This window comes from Diceros bicornis, chromosome 34 (genome assembly GCF_020826845.1).
Source record: "Diceros bicornis minor isolate mBicDic1 chromosome 34, mDicBic1.mat.cur, whole genome shotgun sequence".
Classification (NCBI taxonomy): Eukaryota; Metazoa; Chordata; class Mammalia; order Perissodactyla; family Rhinocerotidae; genus Diceros; species Diceros bicornis.
In genome coordinates, this window is record NC_080773.1 from 34,905,639 (window position 1) to 34,917,582 (window position 11,944).

Genomic DNA, 11,944 nt, shown 5'->3' on the forward strand with positions numbered 1-11,944 from the left:
TGCTCCCTCTGAAACCTGTGGGGGATTCCTTCCTTGCCTCTTCCTAGCTTCTGGTGGTTTGCCAGCCATCTCGGGCGTTCCTTGGCTTGCAGCTGCATGACCCACTCCGCCTTCATCACCACACGGCGTTGTCCCGCGTCTCTGTCTTCACATAGCCGTCTTCTTGTAAGGATACCAGCCACATTGGATTAGGGGCCCACGACCTCATCTTCACTAATTACGTCTTCAGTGACCCTATTCCAGATGAGGTTACATTCTGAGGTACTGGGGGTTAGGACTTCAACATGTCTTTTTTTGAGGGGGATGCAACTCAACTCATAACACCTGGATAATCCAGGATAATCTTCCCATCTCAAAATCCTTAACTTAACCACATTTGCATAGTCCCTTTTGCCACGTGAGTTCACATATTCACAGGTTTCAGGGATTAGGACATAGACATCTTTGGGGAGGGGGCACTATTCTGCCTATAAAAGTGAGGTTATTTATGGTCCACAGGAGGCCACCAAGACTCAGCTGGGAGGGCCAGGCCAGCGCCCAGCTGCCAGGGGCTGTCGTCCCACAGCAATGGAAGTGGAAATGGCAAGGGGGTGATGGAGTGTGAAAAAAGAAAAGAGTGGTAATACTTTCCATTAAGAAGTTTAAAAACATGATTTCATTCCTATTTTATTACACAATCCCAGCAGCCCAGGGACCATGATGGAAAGGAAGATAAGAAACCACATATTTACAAAGAACCTGATAATGGCAATGGTCTACCTTTAATGAGAACTCGCCTCGTGCCAGTTCTTGTTTTAAGTACGTTCCTTTCATTATGGCATGTGACCCTCTCAGCACTACATGATCCCATTCTACAGAGGAGGAAACTGAGGCTCCGAGAAGTTAAGGTATCTGTCCAAGGTCACACAGAATCCAAACCTGGCTGTTTGGCTGCAAAAACATTCTTAAACACTAGTTCTATACTGTGTACCACCTCCTACACTAGATGCCAGGAAATAAAGAGATGGGTAAGAAATGGTCCCTGCACTCGGGTGGAGGGGGCTCACAGTCTAGGGGGAAATAGATTATTAGAAGACCCTGGGTTGTACTATAATTAAGATGCTATGGTATGTAGCAATATGCATGGTAAGACCAGGAGTCTTAAACTGGTGGCCCCATGTGATATGCACAGTGTTTTAAATTTGAAATAACTGCCAATATATAAAAGTCAGGAGTTTTCACATAAAAAAAAAAAACCCTGGAATTCTGGCTTCTCTTGAAAAATTTCAGAGAATCTGACAATGTTTGGTCCACCAACAACAGTTGGCAAGAGTTTAGAGCAGCTGCCTCATTTGAACGGAATATCCATTTCTCCACAGTCCCCACCATTCCCTATCACTCACTCAGCTGGATTCACTAATTTGTGTATCTGTTGGGCCTCTGTAGGTATTTGAGTTTGAGATCTCCAGGAAAGACAAATAAGGCATGTGTGTTTAATGAAGAAATATTTGAGCGTCCTTTCCAGACTCAGCTCACGCAACTTTATCTTTCCCTCCCAGGTCTTTGTTATTGTCGCAATATTCTCCTCATGCACTGCTCCTTGAGCATCCTCTGCAGTTTAGGAGCTTTTCCAAAGACAGGACATGACCAACCTCACGGCAGTATCTGTCTTCCTCCTCCGGGGCTTCTCGGCTGACCCTGAGTTACAGCTGCTCAGCGCTGCCGCCTTCCTTCTCATCTACCTGGCTGCGATTCTGGCGAACATCTCCATCATGGCTGCCGTGACACTCAACACCCGCCTGCACACGCCCATGTACTTCTTCCTCAAACACCTCTCCCTGGTGGATATCTGCTCCATGACCACTACTCTGCCCCGGGCCCTGGTGGCTACCATGGTGGGCTCTGTGGAGATTTCCCTCCCTGCATGCGCATCCCAGCTCTTTGCCTTTGTCTGCCTTGGGTCCACAGAGTGTTTTCTCATCACCTCCATGGCTTACGATCGTTGTCTGGCCATCTACAGGCCCCTGATGTATGGGAGAGCCATGAGCTGCCGGACCTGCCTCTCCCTGACGGTGGTAGCCTGGGGCAGCGGGATCATCTTCTCCACCTTCCACACAGCCAACACCTTCTCCCTGCCCTTCTGTGGCCCCAACACAATTGACCACTTCTTCTGCGACATCCCCCCACTCATGCACCTGGCCTGTGCCAACGCAGATGCCCATGAGGCTGCTGGATTTGCAGCCAGTGGCTGCATCATCATGAGCTGCTTTGCCCTCACTGTCCTGTCCTACATCCGCATCTTGGCCACGGTGGTCCAGATCCACTCCTTGGCTGGCCGCTGGAAGGCCTTCTCCACGTGCTCTTCCCACCTGGCCACTGTGCTCCTGTTTTATGGCACCGGCAGCTCTGCCTACATGCAGCCCACCGCCCACTACTCCCCGCTGCAAGGGCGCATGGCTGCTGTCTTCTACTCCATCCTCACACCCACCCTGAACCCACTTATCTACAGCTTGAGGAACAAGGACATGAAGGGAGCCCTGAGGAAGCTCTATCTTCAGGCGCCATCTTAGGACCTGGCATCTGGACATAGGAGGGACCCAGAAATCCACCATCACAGAACTTTCCTTGTGGTCACGGTGGAGGTGTTAATGCCTCCAGAGACCACCAGGAGCACACCGTAGCCCAAAAAGTTGGCAACAGAGTTGGATGACATTGAGTCATACAGGGGACCCCAATAGATGTCCAGATAAAACGGAGACCTGTCCAATGTGCATTTAATTTAAGCAAATTGTACTACATGTACACAGAGGAAGATAGAAAGAGAGGGAGCAGATAAGTTAAATAGTGGGGAGTCATTCCATCCAAGAGCCCCCTCAATGACCCTATTCCTGGAGTTGAGTCCAACAGGAGAGCCTTCTCAGTTCATCTCAGTTTCCACGTATCTCCCACAAGTGAGTGCACCTTGGCCTACTGAACATGGTTCTAATGTTGAGTGGTACACATTTTTCATCTCATATACGTCCTAAATGCAGGCCAATAACTCCATCAGAAGAAGAACCAACTATTACAGAATAAAAAAAGGCCATATTGGACTGGCAGAGATATGGTCTTCATGTGGGGCCTTCCTAACGGAACGTTAAGGGTAATTTTGTCTGTCTGCAATGTCCACCTGATAGCACCATATTAGTTGGGTTTTGGGTTCAGCTGTTTTAAAGAGGCCAGATAACAGTGGCTTAAATAATACAGAAGGTTTATTTCTCTTCCGTGTAAACATCTGTGCTTGAAGGTGATCCTGGGTGTCTCTAAGCCACCAAGTCATCCTGAGACCAGGTTCCTCCTAGCTCGTTGCACTAGCATGCCCTAAGGTCTCCTTCTCCACACGGTAGGAGACAGCTCACTAGCACCTCATTCACAATCCAGCTGCAGGAAGGGAGACAGAAGAAGTAGAGGGCAAGCCATGTACAAGCCAGAAGCTGTACACATCACTTCTGCTGATATCCCATCGGCTAGCACTTAGTCACATGGCCACACTGACCTGCAAAGGAGGCTGGGAAATGCTGCCTCCAGCTAAGTTGCCATGTGCCCAGATAAAACTCCAGGGAGAAAGAGAGAACATTATTTACTAATTTTTAATCACTCCCCACTTTTGATCTCTTGATGAGCCACCATCTATCTTTTAATTCCATCCTATCATGATGCTTCCAATTTGTCTTTTTTTCTAAGGCCACCTGTACTAGTCACTTTTATATACATTATCTCTAAAATTCTCTATAATATTTTCTTCATTTTGCAGATAAGGAAAATAAAATTCAGATAGGTTTGGCAATTTACCCAAAGTTAAGAGGATAGAGAAAGGCTTGATATATTTACTCCAGGACCAGTCGGCGTTCTACGTTTTTATCATAGAGATTGAGTTGTATTTCTCTAGGACTTGAAAAATCTTACAGTGTTGAGACATCTCTTTGGGAAGTTTTAGGAGAGGTTGCAGTGCTACAAACACATCCTTGAGGGTTGAACAGTCCTCCTTTACTTGAGAATACCAACCTCTTGATCAAATGCACAACTTGGGAGAGACATAAATTGGCCAAAGAGAGAGTATAGAGGCATGTGACCAGCCAGCCAGATCAGGCAAGTCTTTGGTGATTACTGGGATGTGGCAGACACTCCCTAAGGAGTCACATCCTGATATAGTCCCCTCCCCTTGAGTGTGGGAGGAACCTGTGATTCACCTTTCACCAACAGAATATGGCAAAGGTCATGGGATGTCAGTCCCATAATTACCTGAGATCTACTCTCTGAGAGAGAAAATATCCAGGTACTTGGTGCATCCCCCAGATCCCTGAGGGGCTGGCTCCCTATCATCCTTTAGGTCTCAGCTTCCTTGTTGCCTCCTCAGACGGACCCTCCTGGGCACTCCCTTCTAAAGCAGATCCCCTCCAGGTCACTCTCAATCCCTGCATCCTGTTTTATTATCTCTATTGCATTTATCATCCTTCTTAATTACCTAAATTATTCAGTTTGTTTGTTCTGTCCTGAATGCCCCTCCCCACTCCTTCAGACATAGTCTCCCTGAGGGCAGGGCTCTGTTTTCCTCAGTGCTGTATCCCTTGTGTGTAGCATAATGTCTGGCACACACCAGCTGTTCAATATTTATTTTTCTGAACAAACAAATGTGAAGCAGAACAATAACACACAAAAACGAGAGCTTCCCTGGTGTAAGCTGGAGTCAGGGGGCTGGGATCCCTGAGCCTTGGTGGTTTCTTATCTCCCTCTCTACAGTCATCTCTGCAACACCTGCATGAGATCTTTGGGTTCCACAAACCCAGTTCAGACACTCTTTCCTAAATCAGATTAATAAATGCTATTGAATCTAACCCACCATCGATTGGAAGATACTCCATTAATTTACATTCCATTAAGAAAGAAAAAGACACTGCCAATCAAACCATGACACCTTATTAATAAAACACATCTTGATTTCCCACGTTAAAACTTGCTGTTCAGCCTTCAGATCACAGCTTAAACATCACTCTTGATCACCCCTGCTGGCCAACATGGGTAGTTTTTCTTTCTATACTCTCTCTCAGTACTCTCATTTCTCCAAAATAGGCATTGCAATTTTAACTAATCGTTTAATTATTTTTTTAAAATCTGTCCCCCACACTAGAATGAAACCTGAATGAATGTAGATTACATCTTCTTGTTTACCATTATCCAGTTATCCAGTGTGCTGGTAAACCAGCTCTCTGGAAAAAAGAAATTGTAGCGTTTTCCAATTTCCACCATGTAAATAATCTAACCACAGATGACGTCAAGCTATCCATAGCTTAACAACTGGTTTGCAACATTCTTGGATATTTAATAATTAACCCCTGTGAGCTGGAGCTGGTGCTAGCATGCTCCAACACACAGTTGACCCAGGACCAACACTGTGTCTGCACATAATAGCAGCTCAATAAATAATTGGTTAGTGACTGAATGAATAGTTGTTGAATCATGTTGAATGAATATGTAGCAAGTATTTCAAACTTAACACATCTACATACAGCTCTTTATTTTTCCTCCATACCTGCGCCTCCCCCAGTTTTCACCCCACTTAATGACACTGCCATCCATCCATCACTCAAGGTAGAAACCTAGCAGCATATTGATTTCTCTCTCTCACTCACCTCTCTCCATTACACTTACATCCAATATGTCCATAAGTCTTACTAGTTCTGCTCTCAATGTATATTTCAAATTCATCCACTTCACACCATCCCCACATGTGGAAATTAATAAAAGAAACCTTAACTACAAATTGGAGTTGGGAGGGAGCTCTCACACTACATCATACCTCACCAATTACTACAAGCAGTAAGAGAGGGAGCCTTGCATCTGCCACAGGAAGTAAACGTACTTTACCACTGAAGGAAGATTTATTTCCCCACCTGGCAACAGCCCAGCCAATGAGACACCAGTTGCCACCCTGAAGTGTTGCTTTCCCCCCGCGGACTTTCCTTTAGAACAGCCCCTCCCTACTCCCTCTATAAAAGCAGCTCCTCTCAGTTTTCTGGATTTGCCTGTGGTCTGCCATAGCATGCACATACCAAATTGTAATTCTTTGGGCTATTCCCGAATAAACTTGTTTTTAGGATAAAATAGGCAAATTTGCTTTTTTTTTTTTTTTTTTTTGGTGACAAAGATTAGCCCTGAGCTAACATCTATTGCCAATCCTCCTCTTTTGGCAGAGGGAGATTGGCCCTGGACTAACATCCATGCCCATCCTCCTCTACCTCACATGTGGGACGCCACCACAGCGTGGCTTGACAGGCGGTGCATAGATCTGCACCAGGGATCCAAACCTGTGAACTCTGGGCCACTGAAGCAGAGTGCGAGCTCAACCTCTACACCACTGGGCCGACCCCCAAATTTGCTTTTTAAGTTGACAACAACTTCCTCCCTGGTCTGCCTTCCTTCAACTATTATCCTCCCAAACCCACCCTCCACCAAGAAGCCACGTGTTCATGTTAAAAATCATCCCCCCGTGGCAGCCTTCCAACGCCTTTTCTTTGCCTTGGGCTATCCATGGTCGGAAGCCTCCAAGTTCTCCAGCCTCCTCTCCTGCACCCTCCCCTGCACCTTTTACCCTGAGCTATTGTCATTACCTCAGTTCTTCAAACACACCAATCTCCGCCCTGCCTCAGGGCCTTTGCACTTGCTCTTTCCTCAGCCTAGAATACCCTTCCCAAATCCGGGCATAATTACCGATTCATATTTGAGCCTCACTTCAAATGTCGTCTCTTTGCAGAGCCCTTTCCTAACGACCTAAGTACCATCACCCTCCCACCTTCCCTCCCATCCCCCTGTTTTATTGCTTTCGGATACCACAGCATTTTTGGAAATGTCTATATTACTTTGCAGAGTCTGAGACAAACACTTGGGTACCGGTAGTTTATTCCGGGAGGGCGGAGTCCGGGCGCCAGAAGGAAGTATGCCTGCGCGCCAGTCTCCGGACTACAACTCCCAGGGTGCCTGGCGTGCGGCCTAGAGCGCCCTTCCGCTTCCGGCCGGGAGATCCATGTGTCCCTGGTCCGGCCGTGCAGGTCAGTGAGTGTGTGCGCGCGTGCGCGAGTAGCGTGTGCGGTAAGCGAGCGTGTATAGGTGAGTGCATGTCTGTGTTCGAGCGAGGGTGTGTGTCTCTGTGCGGGAGGGGTGTGTCAGTGTGTACGGGGTGAGTGTGTGTGAGCGAGGATGAATGTTCAAGTGCGTGCACGTGTGTGTGTGTGTGTGTGTGACGGAATGTGATGTGTTTGAGGGGGTGTTTTTGATCCCCCAAGGGTGTGTTTTGGTTAACTAGTGTGCGTGTGTGTGTGTGTGTATGTGAGTTTGTGTGGTGGTGTGAGCCCACAAGCCAGGTGTCTCTTGAGTGTGGATCTTGAGCCTAACTTTGTGGCTTTCTGTGATGGTATCACGTGTGTATGGTTTTTTTGCTGTTATTGTGACTCGTATGTTGGTGTGATTTATGTGAGGATGTGAGTGATTTAGTTCATGAGATTATGTGTGTCATGTTGTGTGTGTGTGATTGTGCATCCTCCTCAAAATGTGACCTTGTGAGGCGGAGACTGAGTGGAAGTTTGTGTATGAGGAGGGCATATAGTTTGTGATCTTGTGTGTCTAGGTGTGACTGAGTGTTGTTCTGCTGTGTCTGTGATTGAGTGCAAGTTTGTGTGGTGTGAGGTATGTAGTGTTTGTGTAATTTGGTTTGAGTGTGATTGTGATTTCTGTGTCTGATTTTGTGCATCTGTTGTTATATGTGTCAGTATGTGATTGTGTGTGAGCCTAGTAGGTAAGGAAGTGAAGGTGGAGGTGTTGGGGTGTTTGTGGGGTTGTACCAGTGTGAAATGTGCATCTAAATCCTGTTGGCAAGTCTGTGCGTCCCTCTGCAGGTGTGTCTATCACTGAGTGTGTCATTGTTCCAATTGTCTTAAATTTTAAGTGTGCCTATGAGGTTTTATTTGTGAATGAAGTGTGTGTGCATGCACATGCACTCACACCTGCAAGTGTGGAGTGTTGCTGAGGGAGTGGCTTGTTGTGAGGGTTTAGATGGGATTTTGTGTGTGTCTGAAGTCGTCTCTCAAGGAGTGTTTGTATGTGTGATTTTGTCTATGAATGACCAGCCCCTGCATGCCACGTGACATGGGGTGTCTGTCGAGTATTGAGCGTGTGAGTTTGTATTGGTGCATGTGTCCTGTGAGTTATGGGGACAGGTGACTCATTTGGTGATGGAGATTTTTGTCAGTGCTGGTGTTTTGGTGATCTGTGACTTCGGTGGTCCCTGAGGCTGTCTGTGTGAGGGCGTGTGTCTGATAGGCCCATGGCCAGTGTAGACGGGAGGCTGTAGGCAAGGTGGTTGAGAGCAAGAGCTCTGGGCTCACTAGAAAGAAGGGCCAGGAGGGCAGGGACTTGTCTCTTTTCTTCACTGCCGTATCTCCAGTGCCTAGAATTGTGCCGGGTACCCAGGAGGCGCTCGATAAATCCTTGCAGAATGCATGAGTTCTAATTCTCTGCTCTTCCTAGTTGTGTGAACTTGGGCAGTTGCTTAATCTCTCTGCACCTCAGTTTCGAGTATGAATTGATGAGCAGTCCCTGCCTCCTAAGTTGTCTCGAGGACTAACTGAGTTACTGTATGTAGAGAGCTTAGAACCAGGTGTTCTTCCCTGTGTACTGCCGTCTACACGTGTGTCATTTCTGGTGCCTTGGGTCGTTTGTGAGTGACGATACCTGATTTTGTCTTTGGGTCGATCATCTTTGCCCGTGTACGGGTTGCGTCTTGTATGTCTGTATTTATGGGCAGGGGTGTCAGCAGTCAGGTTCAAATCCCAGCTCCAGCCCTTGCTAGCTTGGTGACCTTAGGCGAGGTACAGAATGTCTCCGTGGCTCAGTTTCCTCGTCTCTGTAATGGGGAAATAGATCATTCTTACTTCCTGGGGTACTTATAAGGTGAAAAAGCCATCCTGACCACTGGCCCAGGGCATGCCATGCCCCGTCAGGGGTCAGCAAGGACAGGACGGCCACAGAGGGAAAGGCCTATGGGCCGGAGGTCAGAGGTGAGAGCCAGCAAGAGCTCCGGGTGTGCTGAGAGGAAGGTGAACAGCCAGCAGGTTGCTAAGTAGAAGAGGGCAAGTCTCCTCGTTATCGAGAGGCCGGCCTCTCGATGTTATGATGACACAGCTGCAAGGCTGGAAGAGTGCCTGGGACACAGGACTTTCTCACTGCCTTTTGTCGTTCCTCGTACTGTGCGTGAGGCTTCTCTGCTGGGAAGACTCCTGTTTCTCTCTGCAAAACCACGTTTGCTAAGCCCTCGTGTGAGTGTGATTTTTTTGAGTGTCACTGTGCGATTGCAATAGTGCGATCCTTATGTCATGGTGATTTATGAGGGGGTACGAGGGCGGGGAGAGTGACTTTGTGCATGAAATTGTTGTGTAATTTTGAGTGTGTGTGATTGTGTTTTTTTTTTTTCCCCAGATGTGCTGTTATGTGTCTGTGGTTGAATGCAAATTTGTGTGTGGCGAGGGTAGGGTGCAGTTTGTTATTTTGTGGGTTCGTGTGTGATTGTCAGAGTGGGATCTTTGTGTCTGTGATTGAGTGTGATGGGGAATGTAGTGATGAATGATTTGGTGTCTCTGTGCAGTGGAGTGTGATTTATATGTCTGTGATTTTGTGTGGGAGGGGGTGACGTGGTGAGTGATTTGGTGTGGCTGGTGTGATGTGTGTCAGTATGTGATGCTGTATGTCTGTGTGGGAGGGGCTCACTAGAACCAGCCTGAGGAAGCGAATGATGTGTGTGTGTGGTTGTGGGGGTGTACAAATGTGATGAGTGTATCTAAACCAGGTAGTCACACTTTAGTAAGTCTGCATGGCTGTGTGTTCTTCTGAAGGTGTGTCTGTGGGTAAGGGTATCATTGTTGCCTCTGTATGAGATTTTGAGGGGGTGCCTGTGAAGTCTCCTTCATGGATGATGTGTGTGTGTGTGTATGTGTGTGTAATGGAACTTAATTCTAGTGGGGAAGATGGTCAAGATAAGATAACGTCAGTCACTGATAAGTGCTCTGAAGAAAATACTAGAGGGCAGCAGGAGAGAGTGACTTAGGGGCTGGGGGCCACCTGAATTTGGGTTGTTAAGGATGCCCTCTTGAGAAGGGGACATCTGGGGTCAGCCCTGAACGATGAGAATAACCTAAAGGGAAAAGCTGGAGGAAGAGTGTTCCAGGATTAGGGAAGAACAAGGACAACAGCCCTGAGGCAGGGGTGACTTGGGTGTTAGAGGAACAGCAGGTGGTGTGGCTGCAGCAGGGCAGTGAGGTGGTGAGTGGGTGAGGGCCACTGTTATCTTCCAGGCCATGGTGAGGACTTTGGGTGGCCACTGGAGGGTTTGGGGCAGGGCAGTGACAGGGTCTGGGTTATACTTTAAAGTGCTCACTCTGTTCTTGGGAACAGAGGTCAGATCTGAGCATCCCACAGCTGGCTGCCTTGACAGTTCTCTGCTCTGCTGCTGTGTGGTTTTCAGTATATAATGCAACCTCTTTGTGGCTCAGTGGCCTCCTTCGTTAGAGAAGTAAAATGCTGTTTTTCCATGTCTTTTCCTGGCTCAGAGTGGGAAATGGTCACTGTCCTAAGTCCTTTCACTATATTAACTGTAACAGCTAGCTATTGCTGCATAACAAAACACCCCAAAACAACAGCTATTTGTTAGTTCTCACAAGCATGTAGGCTGGCTGGACTGGCTCATGCCTCTGCAGGTTGGCTGCGGTGCTCTGTTCCTGGCTGGGCTTACCTGGGGAAGCTCTTTGCATGTGTCTCTTACCCTCCACCTAGGACCAGACACCTTCTCCTGGCTATCCCAGGTTCACAAGAGGAAGAGTGGAAAGGCATCCCACCTCTTGAAGACTAGACTTGAAACTGACATACTTTGGCTTCCACTTTATTCTCTTGGCCAACACAAGTCACGTGGCCAGACCCAAAGCCAACTCTGGGGATGTCCACCATGCCCAGGGTGAGAGGTCACTGCAGATACATGGCCAAGGGCGTGGCTACAGGGCGCAGGAACAATTGGGGGCCAGTAACACCATCTGCTGCATTAACTAGCACATGTTATGCTCACCACTGTCCTACAGGTAGCTCCTATTCTTATCCCCATTTCTCAGTGAGGAAACTGAGGCTCAGAGGGAGGTCATAGAACTTCTCTAAGGTCATACAGCTAGTGGGTCACAGATGGGATTCAAACCCAAGTCTCTGGCTCCAGAGTTTGGGTTCTTAACTTGGATCAGGCCACAGGAAACAATGGCCACTTACCTTTTCTCTAACCCCAAAAAGGGATGCAGCTTCTCCTAGGTCCCTGCGGAGGGGCTGGTCCCATGGCCTGGCAGGGCCTCTTGTCTCTCACGGCTCTTTCCTCCTCCCGCAGCTCGGGCCTCGGGCCTCCCCAGGAGAGGTCCTCTGAAGAGGAGGGGATGGTTCCTAGGCTTGTGACTGCGAGGCCCCAGGTAAGTCAGCCTTCACTTGTCTTCCCTGGAAAGGCCACCTGGGTTCTGAGAGACAGGAGACCGCTTCTAGTCACATACGGAGCACATCTGCCCAGCTCAGTGGTGGTGATGGTGGGCGTGATGCATTCGTTAGTCAGCAGATATCTACTCAGGGCCTACAGTGTGCAGGCACTGCTTTAGGCTCTGGGATGCAGTTCTTTTTTTTTTTTTTTTGTGAGGAAGATCAGCCCTGAGCTAACGTGTGCTAATCCTCCTCTTTTTGCTGAGGAAGACCGGCTCAGAGCTAACATCTGCCAATCCTCCTCCTTTCCCCCCCCCCCCCCAAAGTCCCAGTAGATAGTTTGTATGTCATGGTTGCACATCCTTCTAGTGGGATGCAGTTCTGATTGAGGCTGATGAGGCCCCTGCTTGTGTGGAGATGGTAAACAGACACACAAGCA

The 11,944-nt window shown here is 48.1% G+C and overlaps 1 protein-coding gene across 1 annotated transcript; it reads left to right on the forward strand.

Moving 5' to 3' along the window:
* Nucleotides 1–1,622: 1,622 nt before the first annotated feature.
* On the forward strand, nt 1,623–2,549 carry LOC131397484 (olfactory receptor 10AG1-like). The gene has a single exon (XM_058530434.1). The coding sequence runs from the start codon at nt 1,623–1,625 to the stop codon at nt 2,547–2,549; it is 927 nt and encodes a 308-aa protein (XP_058386417.1).
* The last annotated feature ends 9,395 nt before the right edge of the window (nt 2,550–11,944 follow it).

Bases quoted from the DNA above. Each gene is read 5' to 3' on its own strand.
- LOC131397484 (XM_058530434.1), top strand. From the start codon at position 1,623: ATGACCAACCTCACGGCAGTATCTGTCTTCCTCCTCCGGGGCTTCTCG.